The sequence below is a fragment of the Canis lupus genome, chromosome 24 (assembly GCF_003254725.2).
Source record: "Canis lupus dingo isolate Sandy chromosome 24, ASM325472v2, whole genome shotgun sequence".
Classification (NCBI taxonomy): domain Eukaryota; kingdom Metazoa; phylum Chordata; class Mammalia; order Carnivora; family Canidae; genus Canis; species Canis lupus.
In genome coordinates this window covers 44,500,145-44,527,525 of record NC_064266.1, presented here as the reverse complement: position 1 = coordinate 44,527,525, position 27,381 = coordinate 44,500,145, and the positions used below count along the sequence as shown (strand labels likewise).

Sequence of the window (27,381 nt, the reverse complement as noted above, 5' to 3'; positions counted from 1 at the left end):
AGCAGGCTCTCACAAGACGCCTCGCAAACCCACCCCGGGCGCTGCCAACCGGCCAGGGACGGGGTTCCCAGAGAGGCACGTCGCCCAATTCCCGGGTCCCTAAAGAGCGGGGACAGCTCGCCGCCAAGATCTAGGCCATCGGCCCGGGTGGGGTCGAGCTGCGCCTTGCGGGGCTGCAGCTGGCAGGGGCCTCCTCCTGGATGTCACCGGGCGGGGCGCCTCCGACAGAGCTGGATGGGGCAGTCCTGGGGGAACGGGGCGGGCTGCTGGAGGGGGGACAGGAGAGCAGTCCTGAGGGGGACATAGGGGGGTGCGGGGGGGACGGGGGGCAGTCCTGGGGGGGACATGGGGGGCTGCGGAGGGGGACAGGGGAGCAGTCCTGGGGGGACAGAGCAGGCTGCAGGGGGGGTGACAGGGGAGCAGTCCTGGGGGGATGGGGCGGGCTGCAAGGGGGGTGACAGGGGGCAGTCCTGGGGGCGGATATGGGGGGCTGCAGAGTAGGGGACAGGGGAGCAGTCCTGGGGGGGACGGGGCGGGCTGTGGAGGGCCAGGGACAGGGGGCAGTCCTGTGGGGGACAAGCAGGCTGCGGATGGACAGGGATGGGAGGCGTCCTGGGGGGATGCAGTGGGCTGCGGAGGGGTGAGGACGGGGGCAGTCCTGGGGGGGACCGAGAGGCTGCAGAGGGGGCAGGGGGGACGCCAAGAGCAGATGGGCTCGGCAGCCCCCTCTGGACCCTGCAGGCTGCTGTCCACGCAGGACAGAACCCACCACAAGGAGGCACTGGCCTTCCCAGGGCCGGGACCCCCTCGGGCAGGAAGGCGGGTGCTGCACACCCACGAGTGGCCAAGGGCCCCGTGAAACGTTCAGCACGCAGGGAGGGTGCTGGCCTGGGGGCAAGAAGGCTGCAGACTCCAAATTCACAGCCAGGAGTCGGAGCCCACGCGCCACGACGCTCCGTCCACTTGTGCCTGCACCTCGGCCCCGCTCGCCGCTGGGGGTGAGGCTCCCAGACGCACGAGGGGCAGCAAGCCCACCACCGTGCAAGCAGACGGCAGGACGACAGCCGCGTTCCAGAGCAGGCCGTGAGGGCTCGGAGACGCAGACGGGTCGGGCTCACCGCCCGGGGACCCCAGGGCCGGCACACAGGTGACCACTCGCAGCGAGTCCAGGGGGCACTCGAGCGAGGGAGACGCCTGCCCGTGTGGGGCCCCGGGCACCTGCACCCCGGAGCCTCGTGGCCAGGGGCCCTCAGAGGCCCTGCAGACACACCCCAGGGTGGCTGGGCTGGGAGCGGGGGGCGAGGCCGCGGGGAGGGGTGCGGGCGGGCTCCGGCACCCGAGGGATTCCCCAGCTCCTCCTGGAGGCTCCCCCCATTCAGAAGCGCACCCCAGAGAGTGACAAGTGACGCGCAGGTGCCGCTGGGGAAGACACGGACTATTTCTGACTCTTCCCACGGAGAAAGCTTCAGTGTGGCAGCTAATTACGGCTCCGTGGGGGCGCGGCGCCCAGAAAAGCTGCGTGGGGGGAGAGAGGCTCCTGCTCGCTCGTCTCCCTGGCTTCATCCCCGTCTGTGCACATGGGAGAGGAGGGGACGCCAGCGCCAGCCCAGGGCCGGGAATGTGCCGGACGGGCCCCCGGGGCTGGAACAGGAGACTCGGTAGGGAGCAGCCAGCCAAGGGCGAGCCGAGGGGTGTGGACCTGGGGGGACACGTACGCACGTCGGCAGGGGTGTCCCCACGAGGAGCCTCCTGCCTGCCCTGGGACAGATCTGTGCTGGACACCTGCGCCACACCCGACCCTGTGCTGGGAGCACGGGGAACAAGGGAGGACGCGGGAGATGGAGGATGGAGTGGGCACGGCGCGTGGCAGTGAGGGGAGGTGCCACAGCAGCCGGCGACCAGGGTGCCGCATGGGCCTTGCGAGACAAAGGACGCAGTCGCACCGTCCTTGAGGCTCCGGCTCTGCACGACGGGCTCACGTCTCCATCCCACCGGCCCCAAGGGCCCGTCGAGGCCGGGGCACCTGCTACCGCCCCCCCAACCTGGGCCCCCAGCCCCCAGCCCTCACCTGCCCCAGAGACACGGAAGACGAGGGCCCAGCGCACAAACGGAATCGACGCTGCTCACCTGGGGGCTGCTTCCAGCCCCAACCCGAGGGGCTCAATCTCTAACCTGCTGGCAGCCTCCGCACCGGCCAGGACCCCCAGGAAGACTCCTCCATCAGACCCGCCTCCATTCGTCCCTCCATCAGACACTCAGACCTCCCCCCACCAGGGCCTGCACCAGCGTAGATGCGGGGTGGGGCCTGTGCCCAGCCATCCGCTGCGCCGTCACGCGGCCCCCACCCCATCCACTGCCCAGGGACCGCGGGCTCGAGAAGCTGACCTGGGCCAGCGGCGCAGGGACCTCCGTGCTCCCCACACCCCGAGCCCCCCGCACCCAGGCAGGGCTGAGCGGCTGGCTCGGAGCAGGGGCCGGGAGCAGGAGAGCTGCTGCATCTGCACCGGGCCTAGAAGAGCCGCGGGAACCTCCATGGGGCCCCCTCCCCTCCATGGGCACCTGGGCCTCGCACCAGAAGGCAGAGGCTCCATCCTGAGCGGCCCAGGCCACCTCCGCGTCCACGGAGGCGGAGGACGGCGCCCTGGAGGCTCGCCCTGACCACGATGGACTCCGCATGGAGAAATCCACCTGTGCTGGGCGAGGGCACTGAGGTTTGGGGTGTCGCCACAGCACCGTCTGACTTCGGGAGGTACAGCTCAGGCCACAGCTGGTTGTGACCCTGGCCCTGCTCCCCCAGGGCACCCTACTCCCCAGGGAACCTAGACCCCCAGGGTACCCAGCTCCCCCCACAAGGCCCTCAGCCCCCCCAGGGTACCCTGCCCCTTCAGGAAACTCTGCATCCCCAGGGCACCTGCCTCCCAGGGCCCCCTGGCCCCCATTCCATGGCACCCTGACCCCTCCAGGGCACCAGGCCACACAGGCCAGGCCCTGCCTCCCGCCTCCATCTGCAGCCCGGACCAGCCCAGAGCCTTCGGCCGACCGAGGTGCGTCCGGGGCAGGGAGCATGGAAGTCCAGGCGGATCAAAGGCTTGGGTGCCCCTCTGCCCCATACCACTGGGGTCAGGGGGCAGCCTGGCCACCAGACCCACCAAGGCTCCGCCGTCCAATGCACACCTGCCCAGGGCTTGGCCAGACCCCAAGAGCACGGCCCCAGCACCGTCCAAGGACTGGACTGGGGGGCCCAGGCTTCGATGAGGCCCACGAACCTCAACTCTGTGATCTGCTCCGGTGCTTGTGACGGCCTCACCACCTCTCATCTGCCAGAGAAACTGAGTCACAGGGGTCCCAAACTCCCGGTCACCCCGACCCCTGTAAAAAGCGGCACCTTCAGCACGCTCGCTGGACGTCTTCCTTGGCCGGCAGCCGCCCCGTGGGACAGGCCACTGTCGGGCTCAGCGCTGCACATGGGCCCCACGGCCCTGCCCACCCCCATCGCCGAGGCTCCCACCCAGGGGGCGCCCCCAGGCTCGCCTTTGCCTCAGACCCTATCACCCACTGATGAGCATCGTCTGCCAGAAAAGCCACAGAGCCCCCCAACCCTGGTCCTCAGAGAACAGCTAATGAGACCCCAGGGAAGCCTCTGGAAACCCTGCTCCGGGGCCCATGCTTGCCTATGCCCAGGGGGACACGGTTCCTCTGCCTGCAGAGCACAGAGCACCCAGGAAAGGGCACCGCGGGGCCTCAGAGGGACCCTAGGCCTCCTCCGTGCCCCTGGGGTCGTGTTGGGGACCAGGCCATGCTCCGCTCGCTCCTGCACGTCCCGCCCTGGCCCAGCTTGTCTTCAACACTCAGCCCTGATGGGGCCCTGACTGGATTCACACCTGCCCGCAGAAGTGCTTTCGGGGCACAGCAGTGGCTGCCAAGGTGAGGGGCGTGCATCTCGGCCTGGGTCACTGTGACCTTCAGTCTTGACCCCGCCACCCTCCAGCTCGGTGACATGAGTGGCCACCCTGGGCTCCTCACCTGCTCTTTCCTCCCCTGAAAACAGGAGGATGACCACGCTCACCTCACGGGGTGGCTGCCTGTTATGGGAACCCGCCAGGACCCTGGCGTCCAGCAGGCCCAGCACCCAGGAGCCCGGCATCCAGGAGCCCAGCGCCCAGCAGGCCCAGCGCCCAGAAGCCCAGCGCCCAGCAGGCTCAGTGCCCAGGAGCCTGGCACCCAGCAGGCCCAGAGCCCAGGAGCCCAGCACCCACAGGCACAGCACCCAGAAGCCCAGCGCCCAGCAGGCCCAGAGCCCAGCAAGCCCAGTGCCCAGGAGCCTGGCACCCAGCAGGCCCAGCACCCAGAAGCTCAGCAAGCCCGGCATCCGGGAGCCCGGCACCCAGCAGGCCCAGCGCCCAGGAGCCCGGCACCCAGAAGCCCAGCACCCAGGAGCCCGGCACCCAGCAGGCCCAGCGCTCAGGAGCCCGGCACCCAGAAGCCCAGCACCCAGGAGCCCGGCACCCAGCAGGCCCAGGGCTGAGGCAGCTCCTAAGCGGCCCAAACGGCGCTGGGCTGCAGGGAACCGGGAGCCACAGAGGGACAGCAGGCCCGGCTCGGGGGGCGCGTGGGTCGCGGGCAGGATGCCCCAGCTGCCAGCACAGCCCACTTCGGACGTGAGCCCCAAACCCCCACTTCACCCAGGGCTGAGGTTCAAGCCCATGACCACCATCACCTCGACGTCACCTCGGTGTCCCCTCGGCATCCCCTCGGTGTCCCACGAGAAGCGAGAAGGGATTCCCTCCGAGGAGGCAATGGGCCTTTCTGGAGAAGCCGCAGCTGCCGAGCAGACAACTCCACACCCACGGGCCGCCGGGCTATTCTGGGAGCGCCCCCCCCCGAATGCCGATCCCGCCGCCCCGCCAGCCTGGAGGCACCAAGGCGGGCTGGCACCCCTCCCTGGGACGGCATCCCCGGCGGGGCGGCGTCTCTGCAGTCATTCCACGGGGATTCCTCACGCCCCACGTGGGCCCCTGCGGTGCGCTGGCTTCGGGGAGCACCCACGGGGAGCTGTCGGGCAGCAGACCCACCGGGGCTTGGGGCCAGCCTGAGAGGGGGGTCGGGGGGCGAGGGGCCTCTCGAGGGGGTGCCCCAAAGACCAGGCCACAGAAAGGGCAGGGACAGGCTGCAGGCTCGGAGGGGGTGAGCCTGCCACGCTGGGGAACAGGTGTTCCCCCAAACCGCAGCCCCCTGCGTCCTTGCAGCGACCCCATGCTGGGACGGTCCCGGGCTGTGCGGAAACATCCAGAACGAGGCCCGTCCACAGCGGGAGGGTGCGGCGGGAGGAGAGGTGAGGAGGAAGGCAAGATACCAGGATTGTGTCAGGAGACGGAGCCCGAGGCCTGGGTCCGACACAGCAGCGGGCGGCCTCAGATCAGCCTGTACAGGACGCGCCCCCGCACTGCCCACCCCTGGGGAGATGGAGGCAGGGGGCACGCGCACCCCGCACAGCGCACGAAGCTGGCCTGTTAGGGCCCGACACTCGTCCACCCGGCCTCTTCCGTCCCCCTGACTCCCTACGGCCGCTGCCACAACCCCAGCACCTCGCGCAGGGCCGGCCGCCCCACCGGGGGTCCTGGGACATGCCAAGCCTCCCTGGGCCCCGGGCTGCTGCCGCGGTGAGCATGTGAAGCCCACAGCCCCCACCCTCCCAGATCCCACTCAAGCAACAGCCACGACCACAGGTCACCGGGCCACGTGCACAGCGCCGCAGGGCGAAAGGCGGGAAATTCAGCGTTGGCCAGGGTGTAGACCAAGAGTCCCCCATCCCCGTCAGCAGGACCGTCCGCGCCGTCTACCAAGATTATAAACATCCGCATCCTTTGACCCGACGGTTCCAGGTCCAGGTAGATGGTTTCTGAAATGCTCCTACAGGCGCAGACATGTTACAGCCAAACGCACGGCAGAGGCTTTACACCCATTTAGGGTCTGGACAAAGAACACCCCTCCCCTGGGTGCCACAGTGGAGGTATTTTGCACACGCCAGCATCCTGGCTGTCCTGGATGCTCTGGGTGGGCCTGGTCCAAGCAGGTGAAAGGCTTTTCGAGCTGGGCTCAGGCTCTCCAGTGATGAAGTCCGCCCGAGGACCGCGGCCTGTGCCCGAGGGCTCCAGCCCTTCCCGACAGCCCCCGTCACGGACTCCAGACCTGCCTCGCCAGCCCTGGAGTCGCCCTCACCCACGCCCACACTTTGCAATAAATCCTTCTTTGTCTCCCACCGAGTCTGTGTCCAGGCTGGACCCCAAGGCCGTGCTTGGCCCGCGGCCACGGACCCCTTGCATCTGGTCTCAACAGTGAGCTCTGCCCCCATCGGGTTCCCAACCCCGCGCACGCCAGGTGTACTTCTGTTTACTATCAGGTAATTTAATCAAATTTCATGCCCGTTGATTAAGTGACTTAATATGGACGTAAAAGGAAAACATTTCTGTGAGCACAGGGTGGCGTGCTTGGAGTCAGGAAAGCCAAGGCGCTAACAATAGTGCCGTCGGCTAGCGCGGGAGAGGGAGCGGAAGTGACGGGAGGGAATAGAAAACTCTAGAAGGATTCCGCGCTTGGATCCTTCCAAGTGCCTCCAAATGCTCACTCCTCTCCGGAGAAACCGGCACTAGAAACGGGACGAGGCGCGTCCCACGTCGGTGTCCTGGAAGCCCTCAATGGAACGGTCCCGATGCTCACCCCGGACGACTTGGGCTAAAATAAAGCATTGGGAGCAAGAACGGATCGTGTTTATGATTTTTGCACGAATCACCAGCGTCTCGCTCTGTCCCGTCTCGCTCAGGGCGCAGGGCAGGGGCTCGCGGTGCTGCGGGACACGGGCCAGAACTGGACGGCACAACCCCAAGGCAGCCAGAAGTGAGAGACCCCTTGAAACCACCCTGGATTTTACCAAAGCAACCGGCGACCCTATACGCTCACGGTTTCACCGGGACACGGAACTCCATGGACGCACGAGGGGGCAGCTGGCCCTCCCAGCCCAGAGAGGAGGCAGGGGCAGGGGTGGGGGGCCCGGGCCCCGATGGCAGCGCTTCCCGAGTCCCCGCACCTGTCACACGCTGGCTCAGCTGACCCCCTCCCGCCCCGTCCCCTTGTCCTGGAGGCTCCGTGGCTGACGGTGGCACACAGACATCGCTCAGCAAGTGTCTGTCCTTGACCTGAAAGGGCGTGGGAGGGGCAACGGCCCTGCCCAGGAGGGGACAACAGTGCCTGCCCACGTCACCCCGGCTCCCTGCCCCCTCCCAGCGCGGGGCCGTGCGTGGGGCACTCTGCCGAGCCCATGGGGCTCCCCGGAGGTGCGTCCGGATGGCTTCAGAGGCCGCTGCTGCCGAAGACAAACGCTTCCCTTGCCTCGCTCCTTTGCCTCCACTTCATTCTACCCACGCGGCAAAATTAACCCGAGCCCCGCAGTGGCGGACGGCTGGTTCCCTGCCCGCCCTCCAGGCTCCCTCCCCAGGCAGCACCCAGGAAGCGATTCCGATTCCGCTCAGGGCAGCCTCTTCTCCAGCTGACCGGGGCTTCTCATGCGGAGGAGCATCTGCCAACAGCCGACTGGGCTGGGACCTAAATGTGATGGACCTTCGGGGCTTAAATGTGACGTCCGGAGCCCCTGTGGCCGTCTTAGACCACGGAGGGAGCCTAACTAAGCAGGAAGACCGAAGGGACGGGGGCTCTCGGGGCCTGGGGAACCTCCAGGACAGGCCTCGCCGTCTGCAGCCGTTCCACGAAGCAGAGCGGCTCCCGGCCCGGTGCTCAGAGCCAGCCGGCCCAGGTGGGTTCTCGGCCCCACGGCACCCCCTCGCGCGACTGCGAACGTCTACCTGCCCTGCCCGAGCCACCGTTCCCTCACTGTAAGATCCTGCTCATGTAGTCCCTACACCTTGGGACTGAGCTTTCTCAGTCCGGGGCACATTAACACGACTGTGATAAACGTCGCAGGCTACGGGGGCACAGTTACAAGCACAGCCTCACTCGCTTAGGCTAAGCCCCGATTCCAGGGACAGCAGGGCCGGGTGCATTCGGTCTGGGCAAATGCCTGTGCAGGTTGTGTGGGGCGCCCGGGCTCTGTCTGCAAGTCCCAGACCACCTGCTCCCCTGGTTTGGGATTCGGGTTTTAGAGATACCCCAGGGAGGTGATGTCATTTTGCATTTTCTTATAAAACATGCCTCACTTTCCTTGACGGACTTCAAGCAGCGAAAACCAAGCACAGGGGACCCTGGGCCCGACTCAAGGTCACAGGCTCACCACGCGGGGATGCGAACAGGGGAGCCCGCGCCCCACACACACGGCGCTCCCTGCCAACCAGGAGCTCCACCCAAAGACCAAGACTTATATTTATGTTCTCTGAGGACTAGATTTGTCAAACTTCGCCGGATTTGGAAGTGCCGTCTCCTGTTGCTTAGCTACCTCCGGCTAAAAGCAGAACGTGCAAGATGCACACTTTACAGACGCGGCTTCGACCGGCCCCCGCTGGCCTTGCCTGCCCCCCAGGCCCCGCAGGGCCGCCGAGCGCCCTCCCTCCGGGCCACAGGTCGCGTCCTACCCTCCCGACAACGTCCCACAGCACACAGCCCCGCCTCCAGCCTCCCTTCTGCATTCTTGCCACCCACCCTTGAGCGTGTCCTCGTAAACGGGGGCGTCCCCCCGACTCTGGAGGCCGTGTACCCCTGGCGACCGGCGCCTCACCCCCGCGGCGGAGCAGGCAGGTGCTGCCAAGCTGATAGCCCAGAGCGTCTGGCAGGACAGAGGAGACCTGACCCCTCGGCACCCTGAGCTTTCTAAACAGAGAGAGAAGCGAAGTCCCAGGAGCTCGCCCGAGATGCCCGGGAGGGCCGCGAAGCCTTCCCTGAAGAAGGAAGAAATGCAAAGAAACCACTAAGCAGTCGTTGTTCCGAGGATCTCAGGACCTAAAGCTGGACACATACAGCTGCCCCACGCGTCCCAGCGGAGGGGAGCACCACCCCACCCGGGACACGGGCCACGGCGGCATCCTGAGCATCCTGAGCAGGACCCCACCACTGTGCGGCCACCTCATCTCAGCAGGCGGGGTGCAGTGACCTGGCCGCGGAGGGGGGAGGGCCTCCAGTCCCCTGGCAGGTGGATGGAGCCCGCGGACATCAAGGGGCCGAGGCCAGTGTTCCCTAAGCACATTCTGCCCGTGAGACCGGGTGCCCGGGTGACGCTGCCGAAGGTGACCATGATGAAGGCAGTGATGGAATGAGGACAGGTAGGGGGCTGATGAACACAGAGCCCGGCCCAGGGACGAAGACCCGGAGAAAGATGCTCAAGGTCTGACGAAGACGCAGGTGAAGAAGACGGGGACGTTAATGCTTGGTGACACTTGGGAGGGGCCTGTACATGTCATCACCCCATGATGATGACGCCCCCAGATTGGCCCAGGGATCGGTAACGGGGAGGGACTGCCTCTGGCAGGAACGGAAATGTTCTAGAACTGGTGGCAGGTGCACACGCAACGCTACGGACGCACAGAAAGCACTGAGCCGCGTCCTTTGAAAGGGTGAACTGACTGTACAGAAACTGTAGCTCAGCAAACTGCGAGGACAGAAAGACAGACTCCCTACACCTGTGGGACTCCTCCTCGCTCCTTATTTTTCCCTGGATGCGCCCTCCCTGCCAGGCGGCTCTCAGCACCTCCCGCGTCCTGTCGTAGGGCGTCCATTCTGCAGCCCCGTGGGATGGACTCCTCCAGGAGCACCCCCATTTCACAGCGGAGGAAAGGGGGGGCTGTGCCAGGGCGGTGGTGAGCCGAGGGTCCTACCCAGGCTCTCGGTGCACAGCTGCGCCTCTGCCAGGAGAAGAGGAAGGTTCCCGGGCATTGCACAGGGCGCTGGAGACTACGCTCTGGGCCACGACGCTTCTGCAGCTGGCGCCACATTGGAGCCGGGGCATTACTTCTCTACAGCAGCCCCGCAGCCGAAAATCCCCAGCTCTCAGCACAAACACACAAGGGATTTCAGACCACGGTGCACACGGGTGGCCCCAGGCCAAGTACGGCCCACAGACGTGTTTTATGGGTTCCACAGATGTCTAAAAAAATGTGAATAGGCTCCCAACATTTAAGTAAAAGGGAGTTTCACATAAGGATAAACATCTCCAGGTTCTCTTGAAGGATCCCACCACGCGGTCTGGTATTCTGGAGGCAACACCCACCCTTGCTGGGTGGCAGGTGCCCTCTTCAGCAAGGACACAGCCCCACCCCCCCACCTGCCACAGATCCTGCCCGGCCCACATCCCTACGGAGCACGTGGGCTGGGACTTCCACTCTGCGAGGTGAGCTGCGGAGACACCGTCTGACTCCCCCTCCGGGGAATCACAGGGTAGAGGGAGTCTCCGTCACTGCAGCAAAACTTCTCCACTCTTCCTCCTGAAAATGCTCGGGAAGCTTGTGGGGCAGCCCTGTGGCCCACCGGCCAGCCAGTGATGGGGACGGGGAGCCTGCGGGGCTCCCACCCCAGGGCCTAGGGACCTGCAGCTGGGCGAGGCCCGGTCGGCTCAGGAGGCCTCGGAGCAGCCGTGCGGCAGCAGGTGCAGAGAGTCTGGGACCAGGACAGAACCAAGGTCCAGAATGAGGAATGCCTGCTCCCGGGCCCGCAGGCCCCATTACTCACAGATACGCCTCTGAATGGGCTGGTGACACATCAAACTGGCGAACGGAATCAGTGCTTAAAAATATCTGAAGACCCCAGTACGCGAAGGACGTCGTTCACTCATTCGATGCACATTTACTTGGTGGAATCGAGCTCTTACTAACTTACGTCCCACCCCCTGTGCCGGGGCCACCTCGACGTCCACCCATCCCAACTACCCATCCGCCCGGTCAGCCTGCCCACCTACCCGCCCACCTAACGACACAACCACCCACCCATGCATCCGCCCTCTGGCCACCCACCCATCCGTGTACCTCTGTGACCCTCCAAACCCCTCCTCGAAGCCCTCCAGGTACCATCCGTTCCACGGTCGCCGGCTGAGAGCCTGACTTGTCCCAGGTGCAAAGGCAGGCCCCGCGGTTCAAGCCGCGAAGCGTAGGGTCCCCTTCCCTTCTCTGCCTCAGTGGGGACTCACTCGAGCGAATCGGTGGTCCTGGAGCAGGGGTGGCCACGGCGCGTGCCAGGTGCTGTGCTGGGGCGAGGGCCGTGGGCGCTGAGGACTCGGATCGGGGCGGGTGGGGGGAGCCGGGCAGGCGCAAGCTCGCGCCCTCACTCAGCTACTCTGGCTACCAACGACTCTGAGCCTTGGTTCCCCCACAGGCCAGATGGAGGCGACAAGTATCCCCTCGGGCTTAGCTGCCATGACGTCACGAGGTGCTGAGCCCAGGTGGACCGTGCGGCTCGGGCGGTGGCTGCTCAGGTAACACTCCAGAAACGTCTATGTGCAGGATGCACAGAGCTTTCAGATTCTTGAGTCCGTGGCCTCAAGGGTGAGAGATCACGGGCGGATCCAGCATTTTGCAAACGCGGGATGAAAGGGAAAAGGAAAGCCCGCCGCAGCTCCACGGGTACGCTCCCGCCGCAGCGCTGCCGCTCTTCACTGAAGATGCACGGCTGGTGGTTTCCGTTGTTCTCGCTCACGAGTGCTGTTGGGCAGTGAGCTCGGCTGCCTTCCTCCCTCCACTGTCTAAAAACCCCTTTGAAGACTGACCCACTGGGACGCCTGCGTGGCTCAGGGGTTGAGCATCTGCCAGCCCAGGGCGTGATCCTGGGGACCCGGGATCGAGTCCCGTGTCGGGCTCCTGCATGGAGCCTGCTTCTCCCTCTGCCTGTGTCTCTGCTTCTCTCTCTCTCTCTCACGAATACATAAAATCTTAAAAAAAAAAAAAAAAAAAAACTGACCCACTGGCAGCTTCTGAGACCAAACCGGTGGATGTGCTCTCGAGCAGCGGGGGCCGAGCTCACCTCTGAGGATCCTTGCCAGGGGTCAGGCTGGTGCCGGGAGAGCATTCTGCTGCCCGGGCGGTCTTCAACCCAGACCTCGCCTGACTCTCAGTCCCAGGTCAGCGCGGGCCCGGCTCCTCGGCGCTGAGGAAGACCGTGGCCGCCCCGCCAGCCCGCTTCCTGCAGACGGAAACAGCGGACTCCGAGCGCGCCCAACCTCAAATCTCCAGTTACTCCGCAGGAGCCAACAGCTGGAGAAGTGGCTTCCGAGGCTGCTGTGTTTTCCTCTGGTTGCATTTAATGCCGCCCCATTTCCAGGAGACCGAGAGGCATGTGTGGTCCCTGGACCCCAGTGGAAAACCGCTGACTGCTCTCTCTGTCTGTGAACGGAGCGTGAAATCAGAGGGAAGGTACGTGGTGGGAAGCGAACGGGCAGCAGCAGGAAACATGACCCTACGGACGCCGCGCTGTCCCTCAGGGCCTCGATCCCGAGCTGGTGCCGCTCCCGACCACGGCCCAGCAGCGCAAATCTGCCCCCGGAGGCTCCCCGCGCGGTCCCCACACTCCTCTGCAGCCTCACCTGTCCTCTCGGGTTGACCACTGTTGAGGCGCCAGGGGGCCCACCAACGCCGTCCAAACCTGGACACAGGACCTCCCTCACGTGTGTCCCTGCCTCCTCCCTGCACCCCCTCCCCCAGGCACAGCGTCCAGAGCCACCCTGGCGGGCGGGCGAGCTCCTCAGGCCCTCCGCCCACCCCAGTCCTGCTCCTCCCCTGCTCTCAAGTCCACTCGCCTGCAGACAGCGTCGGTCCCCTCGGCCAGTGGCACTTGCAGGACGCGCATCGACCCGACCCATCCTGCCCCCTGCACTCGCCCACCCCCCCCCCGACCGTGTGGAGGGAGAGCAGTCTTCCTCAGGTGCCCCTCACCCCGGGGACTATGACCCCCAGGGGTGCTCGCCGCCTCTTACAGAGGCCAGACATCTATGCCCATCACTTAGCACCAACTTATTGAGCACCTACTGAATGTATCAGGGACACATCAGTGACAAGACAGGCAGGTTCCTAGTGTCCTGTGGGGGGGGGGGGGACAGGGGACACAGGCCCTGAGGAGGCAAAGAAAGAGGTAATTTCAGGCCCCAGGGCGATGAGGAAAACAGTAGGATGATGTGATGGGAGAGTCGGGAGTCAGGGGTCGGGGTGGTCATGGCAGGTCCCTCCAGGGAGGACACTGCTGGGCCAGGGATAAATTACCTGTGGATGGGGAGCAGGGAAGGGCCTACCACTGCCCCTGCTGGGCCCTCCGGCCCTGCGCCCACCACATCCCCCCACAGCCATGCCGGGTCCCCCGTGGCCACCCCAAGTCCCCCATGGCCACACTGGGTCCCCTGTGGCCACCCTGAGTTCCCCACGGCCATGCCGGTTCAGGACTTGTGCTTTTATTTTGCAGGTGCTCTTGGCCCAGGACCTCCTTGTGCTCCCGCCTGCAGGTGACAGACACCTACTGACCCATCAGCAGATGCTCCGGGCCACCCACCCTCCAATGGCCGTCCCATCCCTGCCTCCCCTCTGCCGAGCCCCCCGCCCCATCCAGCATCCCACCTCCGTGTCCGGTCTGCACATCTTTCCTCATGCACCTCTTGGCACACGCGCCAATTCACGCACACCTCTGAGTGGGTCTTGCCATCGTCGCTTGCAGGAACCAGAGCCTCCTGTCCTCAGGGGTGCACACCCCATATGTGGCAACGGGCATGTGGTGCTGCCCAGAAAACCAGTCCTGTTTTCCTGTGCTCTCCCTGGAAGTAATTTAAAGCCTCACCTTCTAGCACAGCAGCCGCGGATAAGTGTGGGGCGGGAGGCAGAGTTCCCACCCTTCGTGAGGACAGCAGTAAGTTACTAGAAGAGCAACATTCTGCAGGTGGGCGCCCCGTCTGGGGCGATGGGAGGGTGATGCTCTCGGCACAGATGCAGCGACACATGCACAACGTCCTGAGCCCACGGGACCCAGAGCAAAGTCCCCGGGCCGCTGCAGGCCGACTCGGCCCGGCGGAGGGGATGCTATGGCACTGGAAGCCGGGCTTTAGCTGCGAGGGGTCATCAGCTTCCTACAGCTGTGCGAGATGAGAGCAGGACGGCCTGGCCTTGGGTGGGGAGCCCAGGGGTTGGGGGCGGGGGCTCCGGAAACTGCGTCCTCTGCTCACCAACAGCTTCGCCTCCCCGGGTCCCCTGTCTGCATAGTGTGCACCACCGTCCCTGCCCGGGGCTTTGGTCAGGCTTGAAAAGCAATCGGTCAGGGGCCAAGATGCTGCAGCTGCCGTGAAATCTGGCGTCAGAGGCTGGTGCTCTCCCTTCCGCTTCCCTGGAACCTACCAACGGACACCTCGTGGGATTGAGAATCGTTGGCCACGCGGGTTCAAGTCCAAGGCCGCAGGGGAAGAAGGGTTTAGCAAGCCCCGGCTCACCGCCGCCAGCCTCGCAGCCTGAATGACGGCGCCTGGGGGACGCCACCTCTGCAGCTCAGCACATCTGTCCCAGGACCTGAAATCGACCTCCTCACCTGCGGCACACGGGGAAGATGAAGGGTCTCTGACCTCGGACGTCACCCTCTGTCCTGTGTCTCGTGCCCACAGACAAGGGGCAGCTCCTACAGTGACGCCTTGTGCCCCGAGGCGGTGAATCACAACAGGTGTCAGGCAAAGGGGAGATGGGAAGACAGCAGCCGGGCTCTCAGGCCACGTGCACTGTGGGCGTCCTGGGTGCGTGTCACCTGCACACACGTGGAGGGGCCAGCCCCAAGAGGGCCCCCGGCCGGGCGGGGAGGCTCATGACCTGCCTGGGGCTGCACAGCATGGTCTGGCCCAGGTCAGCCTGACTCTGGGGACCCTGCTCCGGGCCAGGGCTGGATCCAGACACCCCCGACGCAGCAGGGGGTGCCCTGCACCACGACATTCACATTTGCTCCAATGGGGGGAGAACAGTGCCGACCTCGTTGGTGTATAGGACGTGTCGGGCCAGGGTCACCCGTGGAGGCAGCCCGGGTGCCATCTGGAACCAACAGGAATGCCCATCTCTCTGTATCATCCTGAGGGCAAAGAGGCTGCAAAGATCTGGAAAGCGGACACATGTACCCGTCCGCTTGCAGCCACCTCACCCCCGCCCCCCCCCCCAGCAAGGCAGACGCACCTGCTGACGATGTGACAGCAGAACCCGGGTGCCTCCCCGGGGCCCGGACTCAACCATCACACCATTCTCCTCCCCCGTCTTTAAACCTCAACTCCCAGGAGTGGAACCTTCACTTCACATGTGCAAATTACCCCCCGGCTCTTCGCGGGTGCGGCTCCGTCATTTCTGGGTCACGCAGCTGCCGGCAGGGGCGAGGGGGCGTGTGGACGGCGCCCTCACCAGGCCGGGGTGGATTCGTGGTTCCTTACGATAACTTACGTCAATACAAATATCAAGAAGTAATATTTTAAGGTAGTATCATTTCAAAGTCTTATTGTCAACTTTTAATTGGGGATGAAAGTTCCTCCGGCATGAATTTCTGCATCTGCCACTGCTAATGAACTTGAGAGCGTCCCGCGTGCTCGTGACAGGCTTTGCTCCGTCCTCCTGGGCCACGCGCTCCAGGCTCCTGCCCGCTGACCGCTGGGCTCCGGCCGTGGTCCTTGATGAGCGACCCTCGCTCCCGGGGAACGACGAGAGTCTCTAATCCAAAGTGCCTTTCGTCCTCCTGTTCTTCTCATTGTTCTTCTTCGTCCTCCTGTTTCTGGAAATGCGGCTCATGAAAATAATCCATAAAAAGGAAAACACTGACGTGTGAAAAGGAGCCCTGTAGTTTTACTTTAAAAGTAAAGCTCTGGAGGGAAAGTCCAAGTCTGTTGATTGTGGGAAGAACAAAGCTGGAAGATCCATCTGTTCCTCCCATACGAGATACTACTAAAAACGAACACTCGAGTTCTGTGTCGCAGTACGGAAACCCTTCCGAGAGAGCGCTATGTGGCAAGATCTCATTTACGCGAAGAGGGCCTCCATAAAAAAAAAAAAAATACATATATATATAGACACACACACTTTTTATAGTAAAATGCAGAGATGCTTTTGAAATCCTGTATAAAAAAATATATCCCATAGAATTAAAATGAAGAATGGAGGGACTCCAGGCAAAGGGGATACAGGAGGAAACCAAACAGACCCACACACCCTGAATGATGCAACAGTGTTATCCAAGGTAGCTGCACCCTTGGCTCTGAGCACCCTGGTGGCCAAAGCAAAAAGGGAAACATGATTAATTACAACGTGGACATTCTCTCTCTCTCTCTCTCTCTCCTTTTTCTGAGTAGGCTCCACACCCAAAATGAAGCCCAATGTGGGGCTCGAACTCACAACCCCGAGATCAAGACATGAGCTGAGACCAAGAATCGGACACTCAACCCACTGAGCCCCACAGCCGCCCCTAAAGTGTACATTTCTCCTTAAGAGACTAATAGTGGCTGTGGTGGAAAAGCACAGCTTACTGTGATCCTGAAGCCTCAGGGCACAGTCTCCCCAGGAAGCCATCATATGGGGTGTTGTAGGGCAACAGGACACTTGGGGAAGAAGGGCCCTGTGAGAACCCAGACCCCTTCTCAGGAGCTCCAGAGTGGGGTCCGGGATCAGTGTTTTCACCAAGCTCCCTGGCGATCCCAACACACAGCCAGCGGTTGGCACCTGCGTGACCGGGTGGACAGCCGGTGACCCACCCACAGGCGAGCGACGGCACTGTTCTAAGCCGGTTTTCCTCATCTGGAATATAGGACCTTGGATGACAGCTAACCCAGAGAGGCCTTGTGAGCCTTCGCGGGGAGAATGTGCGTGAGGGACTCCGCAGGGAGACGGTACGGAGAAGACTGAATAAATGTTAGCAACGACCATTATCAATAAGCACACTTCCCTGGCCCCATCTTGCAGGATGCCCGTGGGACTGGATTCGAGTCGCTCGGGATGAGCTGGGTTCCCACCCTGCAGGGTGGGGGGGAATGGATATTTATCACCGCCCGGCTGCTGCTACGAACCCCTGACCCCTGCGATGGAGCTTCACCCCCTGCCCAGAGGGGAGGCTTCCTCTCCAGCAATTAAGTCCTTTCTTTTTTTCTGGTTAGCCCACAAAAAGATTTCTATATATTTGAAATTCTGTGTCCACATAACGGAGACCCCACAAGGGGCCCTCACCACCCCTGAGGCTTCGGTGGACAGAACGTACTAAAGCCACGACTCAGGTCGTTGGTCCAGGCAACCCCGCCAGAAAGCCGGTGCCAATCTCCATCCCCATCCTTGAGAGCATCCAGCCTCTTCCTTAAAATTCTGCAGATTTCCAGCGGCGGGTGGGGGCAGCTGCACAAAACACATTTTTTTTTTTTTTTCTGGGAACTTGTGTTTCCATGGAGGCTGAGTGGTGGCAGACTGTTCTGGATGCACAGAACAAAATGTACAAAGGGACACGCTCGAGGACCATTTAACTCCCATGTTAACATGCTAAGTACCAGCTCCCAAAGGACATTACCGAGCCGTAATCAGTTCTCACGACGTGGCCCCAGAATGGAAGCCCCCCGCCCTCCACCACGGGACGATTAATAGAAAGTTCCTGCATCACTGAGGCTCCTGTCTCCAGGCAGATTATACAACAGTTACAAATAAGAACAATAATCGCATGAGCATCAACAACGATGCTGGTGCTACTATGTGACCTGCAAGCTTCTCAGGCCTCCAGGTGAGTGTGTGGGGGGAGGGGGCCCTCAATCCTCCTCCTGCATAGGTGACAGCTAACCCAGGGGTGCCCCCGGCCAAGCTCCTACCAGCAGCAGCTCCATCCCCCTGGGTGCCTCCTGCCAGGAACATGCTCTTATGTTCTTACAGGGGCTAATAACCTAGAACCTTCCCCAGGGGCCCCGGGAGGAAGGTGCTGCCCTGTGTCCATCTTTCAACCAGCGGGGAGACCCGGAGATGGCAATGCTCGCCCCAACTCCCACCGCTGTGACAGTGAGGCGGGGGTCGGGCCCACCTGCCACGTTTCCCCAGAGCCTGCGTGTGGCTGCTGGGCCCTTCCTGGACATCACCGGGCCCCACTGCTCCAAGGCAGGGGACACGCTGCATCGTCTCTGCCCTCCCCCCGCCCGGAAATGGGCAGGAAGTACCCTGTGCCCAGGGGCCCGGTGTGCTGGCTGGAGGCCCGAATGCCCCGTGATGGAAGCAGCCAGACCAAATAAGAAAATGCAAAGCCCTAAGATCAGTGGGGCTGAGCTCTCCCAGAAGGCTCCCCCCGGGCCCAGGTGTGGTGTTCAGGGGACACACTCGGAACAGTGGGACGTGTGTGACCCTGGGCAAGTCACTGAACCTCTCCTAACGGCCTAGTTTGCTCATCTGTAAAATGGAGTCAATACTATCTACTTCACCCGGTTCCTGCAAGGATTCAATTAAATGAGGGGAATCGAGCAACACGTACTGCGGGGGGGGGGGGGGGGGGGGGGAGACATGAAAGCTCTCGGGCATCCTTCCTCACCACGCCCCTTACGTGGTGCGCACAACAGGGTGCAGGCCAGACAGTCCGTGCGCTTGGGCATAGTTTCTAGGCTGTGCCCAGTGTGTGCTGCGTGGGGGCCGTGGGTCCCTCATACGCCGCCTGCCGATGCCCGCACACGTCTCAGGGGTGCGCTGCGCTCCCGGACGGAGGGAGGCCTCTGACTTCATGGGGTCCCCGGACCCAGCGCACAGAGCCGGGGACAGCGACCACCTCACCCCCGACAGCCCTGGGAGTGCCCGCGAGTTAAAGGCCTTAAAGGTCTGGAAATTAAAGAAAATAAAACAAAACAGAAACACTCCATGCACTCGAGGCAACGCGTGGATGGCACGTTGCCGCGGCAACCGGGGCTGAATTATTCAGCAAGTGAGAGCAGAAGACCCTGGAAGGAGGCAAACAAAGACAAAGGGATCCAATTAAACCGTTTCTGCAGGGGAACAAGCGGCCGACACTCCGGGACACGACTTTTCAACTGCCGATCCCTGCGGGTCCGGTTCCGGGGCTGCTTTTCCCTGTTCTGACCTGGCAACGAATGTCCAAGGAGCTACAATGTTCTAGTCCTTGGTTTAAAATTAATTACAGATCCAGTGAGTAATGGGGGAGATCAAGTCCAGGGCCTGTGTCCCGGGTACCTCTCAGTTAAGGGCCCTTCCAGAGAGAGAGAGAGAGAGAGAGAGAGAAAGAGAACGAGCGAGAGCACGAGCAGGGGGAGGGCCAGAGGGAGAAGGAGAAGCAGGCTCCCCCCTGAGCAGGGAGCCCGATGGGGGGCTGGATCCCCCCAGGATCATGACCTGAGCCAAAGGCAGACACTTAAGTCACTGAGCCATCCAGGCGCCCCACGGCTTTTCTCTTTAAATCAATTCACTTAATCCTCTGTTTTGAAAGAGAACTTGGTTTATCTAATAGAAAACCATCAGCAGTCGGCATAGCTGGGAGGCAGCTCAAAAATAACATGGTTAATATATTTTTCACCTCTGGCTAGGGAAGGAGTTCTTGAACCTGATGCAAACAGCACGAACCATACAGTATATCAGCGGTCGGTAAACTGTGTCCCGTGGGCCGCGGCCTGTATTTGCAAATAAAGTTTTATTGGTACGCGGCCAGGCCCACTCCTGCCCCAGGGGCTACCGGCTGCCTCCGTGCTAGGACAGTCGAGTTGTGTGGGGATAACAGACACGGTTAGTCCACAAAGCTGAAGATACTCACTCTCTGGCCCTTCACAGAGAAACATGTCCATGCCTGACGTAGGACTGCTCATCCAGCAACCGGCCTGCACACAGGAAAGCACGAACAAAATGAAAAATACATGCCCCCAAATTGAGAAATAAGGACTGGAAGCCACCATTCCCAAAGTCAACTCCTACAGTCATTAAGACAAAGAAGGCAGCAGGTTAAGTACGTGAAAAGAAGAAACCAAATGGCTGAAAAATACTGAGAAAATGTTCCAACTCGCTAAAATAAGACAACACCAAACCTGCGACTGCACGGAGCGTCAAGGACACCAGCAGCCATGCAGGCCAGGCTTGATTAACTAGCGTGTTCTCTTGGCCATGGTGATGGGCCCAGGGATGAGCACGTGATCCAAATTTGTCTCATCAGCCCCTTCTAACCCTTGGTCAAGGCGGCTCATTCAGGTATGGGCTCCTGTAGAGATCTAAGCCCGGAGCTTGGAGGATTAGGATCTCCGTGAAAGAGCCAGAGAACGAGGCCACCCAGAGCACAACAGAGTCCAGAAAGCAGAAAGAGGTCAGTTCCTGCAAATGCCATGCGAGCACCTGGATCCAGCCATGCCTGAAGCACATGCAGATGCTGGAAGCCCCGTAGGGCAGAGTGTGCACCTAGCAGCCTGCACAGTGCCTGTAACATCACAGTTATTCAGCAAGGAGCTCCCCGGTGTGTGACTGCAGGAATAGGCTCGAGCACCGGTAAGAGAAAGGAGCAGTTTGCAGAGGCGTGGAGGCCGCAGGGAGAGGATCGAGACAGGCCCCTCCACTGGGGCTCCAGCAGGCGGGCAGGAGGCTCTGGGCACGGCACGCCCGTCCCCGTGGCTTCTCATCTGAGTCTCAGATCAGCCCGGTGAGTAGACAGGAAACCTCTTCCCCTTGATGACAGAAACGATTCGTAAGCAGAACGTGGGGCTGGTGCTTCAGCAGCGACGCTGACGGGGGAACGCAGGCTGCCAGGCGCTTGGGGGCCTGCACCCCTGGAGGTGCTCGTCACAGCCCCCACAACGGTGCTGCGGCTTGAGCACACATGGTCCCGTCCCGTCCTTCATGGGACACGCTGGACCGGATGGCCGGCGAGAGGCGGGGGGGGGCCCTGCCCGTGCTCACCGGGTGCTGGGACTGCACCCCGGGGCCCCACCCGCCCAGCGGGAGGCCGCGTCCCTGCAGCCTGCAATCCACCACGGGGGGCCTCACCCACCCACGCAGGCTGTCAGGGCCGCACCAAAGCATCAGCCACCCACGTCCCACCAGGATGCAGGCACCAAGTCCCCCCAACATCACCCCAGGCTGTGGAGATCATCCCCGCTACCTCCCCAGTCCCTAGTGGGGTGCAACCCCCCGCCCCGCCTCCCAGTGTGGTTAAGTTCCATGCACAGGTCTGGGTGGACCCCCGCAGAGCTCCTCCAGCACCGCAGACACCAGAGCCGATGCCGGGTGTGGCCACGCGGCCGTGAACGTGACCATCCCGGCGCCCTCAGGCTCCCCCTCACCCTAGAGGCCCCCCACACAGCTCGTTTCCCACAAAGGGCCTTGGACGCCCAGGGAGGAAAGGCCGAGGTGCCCCACCCACTCGCGTACCGCTGCACCGCGTGCCGCGGCAGTAAAGGCTCTGATGTGTCCCGCGGCACAGTCCACTCTCGTCGCGCTTCCCCACCCGAGCCGACCGCAGGGCACTTGCTCATGCCCGATGCCTGCCGTCTCCGCAGCCGTCCCCTCAGAGGGCCTCCCGGAGGCCCGGCCCGCAGCACGGGGCTGACCCCGCTCCCCTGCCCTGGGGCATGTGGCCTGCGCCCCAGCCCCCTCTCCTTCCATGATAGCGCCGTCCCTTAGGGATTCATGCATCTGAGTCCTCCCCCCGGCCTCCCGCGGGTGCTCCTGGAGCATCTTCCTCGTACGGAGCACCCGGGTGGGTGCCGGCCTCACAGCTCGAGGAATGCGCACTGCCAGAGGGATCGCCGCCGCCCAGAGCTGTACCCGGCACCTCCGCGGTGCCTGCCCCTCAAGGAGAGAACGGTCTCTGCTGAATGAGCGACCGAGTGGTAAACACTTGATGGGTGTCACAGGCCCCTTCCAATCGGGCTAACATGGCCCCTGGTGGGAGGTTCCCTCAACGCATCGTTATCAGGCAAAATGTTCTGGTGTCAGGTTGGGGTGGGGCTCACATCGATCTGCATTTTAAGCAGCTTCCCCATGGGGTTCCCGAGCCCCAGGTCACCACCAGGCACCCTGACAACGGTCTGTGCCACTGGCACCCTCGGCCGCACAGCTCGGAGCCAATGCAGGAAGGGGTCCTGGCTCCCAGGGGTCAGCAGCCCAACCTCGAGCACCTGCCGCATGGCTAAGGCTCTGCAACACGCCTCCCTCATGGGATCTCCCTGAGTCAGACAATGGCCTCGGATGCTCAGCACCCCACTTAACGGATGAGAAAACCAAGACCTGGCGGTGAGGCACCCCAGCGCGCCCATCACTGCAGAGCAGAACGCAGGTCTGCGTGAGTCCGGGTCGTTAGGACACGGGCTGGGAACCGAGTGGCCTGCGGCAACATGTGCCATGCTGCACCCGCCCCTCCTCTGCCACGGGCCTGGCAGCTGGCATCATCCCCGTTTTACAGGCGAGGAAACCATGGTGCAGAGAATCACAGCACCCAGGGTCTGGGCTTCAGCCACACACACACATCACCCTCCACCCCGAAAACAGTCAGTAGAGGATCCCAGTGGAAGGTGGGTACGCCTGGGCCCACGCGCCCCGGCTCGGAGCAGACGCAAGGGCTGGACCACTGAACACAGAGCCCTGGGCCTCCAGCACAGGAAAGACCCCCTGGAGAAGTCCAGGGCGACCTTCCGATCAGGGCGTCGTGACCAGAACTGATTCTGTCCCCCACCCCCAAAGGGACTCGCAGCAGTGCCTGGGGACAGTGTTGCTTGTCACAGCTGGGTGGGGAGGGCGGGTCGTGAGCCTCTCCTGGGTGGAAGCCAGTGCCGCTGCTGAGTGTCCTCACGCGCAGGACGGCCCCGCCACAGAGTCATCTGGCCGCAGACGTCAGGAGTGCCACTGAGGTGGGCCGCCCGGGTGGCTCGGCGGCTGAGCACCTGCCTTCGGCTCAGGGTGTGATCCCGGGGTCCCGGGATCGAGTCCCACATCGGGCTCCCCACAGGGAGCCTGCTTCTCCCTCTGCTTGTCTCTCTGCCTGTCTCTCTGTCTGTCTGTGTCTCTCATGAATAAATAAAATCTTAAAAAAAAAAATAAAGGAGCGCCGAGGTTGGGAGACCCTCGCCACCCCACATGTGGCCTACAGACCAGCAGCACTGGTGTCCCCTGGGAGCTTGTCTAAAACCCAGGCCCTCAGGCGCCGCCGCACCTTCCTCATCGGAACCTGCATTTTCCCAGGGCTGCTGCAGGGGACCTGGGTGCGGGGGGCAGTGAGAAGCGGGTCAAAGGCAATCGGGCATGGGGCCCAGGGCAGCTGGTCCAGCTCACCGTCGGGATGCTGTCTCTTCCTGCTCTGCGGGACCAGCTTCTGGGTTTAAGGAGGGAATGAGGGCTGGAGGGGATCCAGGACACTGTCCCTTCAAGCGCAGCCCATCGAGACCCCACAGGTGCTGGAGGAAGGTCAGGGAGATGGCAACATGTGGCAGCGGAGCTACGGCACTGAACCCCGCTGACAGGTCCTCTCCAACATCCGCACCCCAATCCTGGGGCCACGATCCCGCAGCACTCCCGGGACACCGGGAGGAAGCAGAGGCCCCTGCTGGAGTAGCCTGACTCCCCACAAAAGCCCCCTGGTTCACACTCAGCTCTGGGCTGGCTCCGTGGCAGGGGACGCGGGTGAGAGCTGGGAGGCCCAGCATGCTCTGGGTTCTGGGCCCCAGGGACCCCAGTTCCTGGAAAGCAACCTAGAGAGTCATCCAGTGCTTGAAACCACCTTCCCCAGGCTGCGTTACAAAGCATCCTGCCTCGGCGCAGAACTGGATCCCCGCAGACCTCAGCCAGACACCCACAGCCCCACGCTGCCCTGGCCCATGACGCGGAGCATCTGCCACCAGCCAGCCCTGCTGACCCCCGGGGGGACCCTTGCTCACGGCTCTGGGGCACAGCCAGGCAGCAGGTGGGCTCAGCCTGGGGCACATACTGTGCCCCAAAATAGATTTCCAGCTTTTGTTGAAAAACTTAGATCTGGCCGTGCTAAGTGCAACCCTTGCTGGAAAGTGACCAGGAGAGGGGGCAGTGGCCTCTCTCTAGACACCGACCAGGCGCGTCCTCCCCACTGCGTCAGAGGCTTCCCCACCTGCACCCCCCGTCACTCCGGCGGGTGCCTGGCCTCTGGAGACCAGAGCTTCTCCACCGGGGGACGGGGGGACAGTTTTGATCATCACAGGAGGACGTCATGTGTAGAGACCAAGCCTGCTGCTCAGCCCCTGACGGTACACGGACACCCGGCCCCACAACAGAGCATGTTGTGGCTCACCTGGCGCACATGTGGCCAGGTGAGGAGCCACCGTCAGGGCCCTGTCCGGGCGCCCGGGGATGGCAGGGCCTCAGAGGGGCTCGGGCTGCCCCGGCGGCGGCGGAAGGGGGGGGGGGTGGGAGACGCAGCCCCGCCTCGTGGCGACGCGCCACTACTCACTTGGAGAGTTTCATCTCAATCTGCTGCCGGATTTCCTGTCTCTCTTCATCAGTCCTCCTGGGGAAAATATTCCTGTCTTCCAATTCCTGCTTGCTGGGCCGATTCCTCAGCTTCACTGCCAGGAGCTCCTTCTTGCATTTCCTTGGCAGCGTTCCTGGGAGCCACCGAAGAGAGGGGACAACAAGAAAACAAGTATTAGTCAAGTGCCGGCTTGTTGATCTAGTCACCCACCTGCTGGAGGGAGGAGTCCGCACCAGAGCCACAGGGGCACAGTGTCAGCCTGGGGTGCCTTCCAGCGGGGGACGCGGGGGACACGGGGAGAAAGGGAGGTTACCACCCACGGGCCACGCGTTCTGCGGGCAGACAAGCCATCGAATATCCCAGGCCTCTGGGGACGGTTGTCCCGGGGTGCTTATTAATGGCACCCAGTCTTTTTTCTGAGCGTGGACGGAGACTTAGTTGCTTTCTGCACGGCAGCCGCCTGCCGCCCCTTCCCCACACGGTCCACGCTCCCTGCTGACCACCCCCGGCCACGCGGGTCTTCTTTCAGAGCCTAGGACATCCCACCTCAGGGCCTCTGCAGGAGGCCTGCCCTCCGCCTGCCACCCTGCTCTGCTGGACCATCTGGGGTCCTGTCCCCACAGCCCGCTTGAACCTTCCTGAAGAGGCCCAATCGAGCTCCATCCCCATCCCCATCGGGCCACACCATTAACTCCCCCGTATCTGATCCCTTCCCCGTCGGTTACTTTATTCCTCCTCCACGAGACCACGCTCCAGGGCTGTCCGCCCTCCCCGGGCCCCAGGTCAGTGCAGATGCAGCAGGTTCCCAATGAATACTGAGTGAAGGAACAGGGGGCAGGGGCCGACCCGGGGCCTTCGGGCCCAGGCTGGTGTGTACTTCCACACGCGTCTAGGACCAGCTGAGCAAGATCTCAGAGAACAGAACGTCTAAACGGAGAGAAGTGGGGTTCGGCGGTGTGTGTGGGCAGAGAGGGATCATCCATCAGGGCACCAGGAGGAGGTGCGTGGCTTCGGTGAGCTTTCTGAAGCCGGGAAGCACGACGCCGGGTGTGTGGCCTTGCAGCCCTACCAGGAACAGGGATTTCAATCCTGGGGCTCAGGCCGTCATCCAGCGGGGACGCTCCCGTAGGTGGAGGCAAGCGCTATCTCTCGAGAGGAAGGGCTCCCAGAGAAAGCCAACGCGCAGTGTCGAAGAACACAAAGCAAATGAGTCTAATACCGTGACAGCTTAACAGAAGTTAGGGATAAAGTAAGACACAGAAATTTGGGCTCGGCTGAGGTTTGAATTTCTAATATGAGCTCGTTTGCTATGTGTTTTATAGAGACAGCGAAAAATAATGACTCCACAAACCACTGCAGCAAGGGCTCCAGCCTGAATTTGTTTTAATAGCTTTATAAATGACTAGAGCCCCATATTTATGGCATCATAAAGAGCCTGAAGGAGTCACAGGCGTTTTTCCGTTAGTCTTTACTGTGTGTTCTGGGGTAAAACGAAAGCTCTGGTGGCATTCGTGAATTAAGGGAGTCTCAAAGGTCTTGGGACAAATCCTTCATGAATGTCAAGGGTTTAATACGTGGCGAGCAGGGATTGCCATTTTCAGAGAACCAAATGTGCTCAACCATGAAACGGCCCTGAACGTGATTTAATCTTTTTAGCTTTTGATAACGAAAGTCTGTTAAGCCCATTGCAAATGTCTTGGGTTTCTTATTACAAACTTTAATCCTGTTTGTTCTTAACTGAGAAAAAGATCCCTTCATCAGAGATTTCCAGACGTAAATGAGAATTCGCACCACACGGGGTCTCTGCGCCAGGACCAAACGGTTTTCCCAGCCTCTACAGGCACAGTGTGCACAGTAGGGCCACAGCAGAAACTCGCGGGGGCGTGCACACAGTAGGGCCACAGCAGAAGCTTGTGGAATGACTTTAGGTCTTCTTCAGCATGTCTGGAGGTTACTAGGTTCTGTTACTTACAAGTCAAAAAAGGAAATTTCGAAGACAAATAGCTTAAAATGAGGCTTTTCATAAATTTGCACAGCACTTCCCCGCAACCATCAGCATCGATGTGAATGAACACGTGTCCCAGGTCGCACGCTCCAACATGGAGCAGGATGTGAAGCTGAGAAACAGCGGCCGGGAAGCCTCTCTGTCCAGACTGCCAGTAGCAAGCAAGTTTTCCCCCCATCCCAGGTGCCCCTGGACACAAGTGCTTCCCTGTGCTCTGACCCAGAAATCCCACTTCCAGGAGTCTGCCTCCCACAGCGAGTGGGATGAGCACATAAAACCACACGAAAGGTGTTCATCCAGCATCATTTATGAAGACAAGAAACTAAACACAACCAAAAACCCCAAGACGACACTTATCAGATCACGGCACGTCGTACCACTTGGCCATGGCAAGCCCATTGAAAATGGCGGCGTGTATGGTACTGAGCGCCAACAAGACGTTCACGGGACGCTTGCAAGGTCTCGTAATAGCAACTTGCACAAAAGTACGTACGTCATCCACAGAAATGCATTGGTATATGGGTACGTGTCTGATTTTGCAAATACCTGTAATATAGACTGGCAGAGAAAGGTCAGCATTTGATCATTTTATGCACTAGTTTTGCTCTTCCGTGTTATATTTTTTATCACAAACATCATTTCCTTATATGAAAATAATTATTTAAAAATGAAGAACAATGTTGAGTGACATCAGCGAATGTGGTAGAAAATTCTCTCCTCCATAAAAGTAACAGGAGAGGGGCCCCTGGGTGGCTCAACAGTTGAGCATCTGCCTTCTGCCCAGGGCGTCATCCTCGAGTCCCGGGATCGAGTCCCACATCAGGCTCCCTGCATGGAGCCTGCTTCTCCCTCTGCCTGTGTCTCTGCCTCTCTCTGTCTTTCACGAATAAATAATTTAAAAAATTCTTTAAAAAAAAAAAACATAACAGGACAGTTGGCAAAAATGGTCAGGGTCTACTTTTTCAGATCTCTGTAAATATCCAAATGGCGGCAGCAACACAGGACGTGCCTACCCAAGGAAAAGA

General features: G+C 61.7%; 1 protein-coding gene across 2 annotated transcripts in view; it reads right to left on the bottom strand.

The window, feature by feature from the left end:
* PHACTR3 (phosphatase and actin regulator 3) overlaps window positions 1-27,381 on the bottom strand; it is a 210,133-nt gene that overhangs the window by 11,674 nt on the left and 171,078 nt on the right. For both annotated transcript variants that reach the window (XM_025470572.3, XM_025470574.2), the window contains exon 8: window positions 24,331-24,484. In XM_025470572.3, the coding sequence (XP_025326357.1) occupies window positions 24,331-24,484 (154 nt within the window). The remainder of the gene's footprint in view (window positions 1-24,330; window positions 24,485-27,381) is intronic.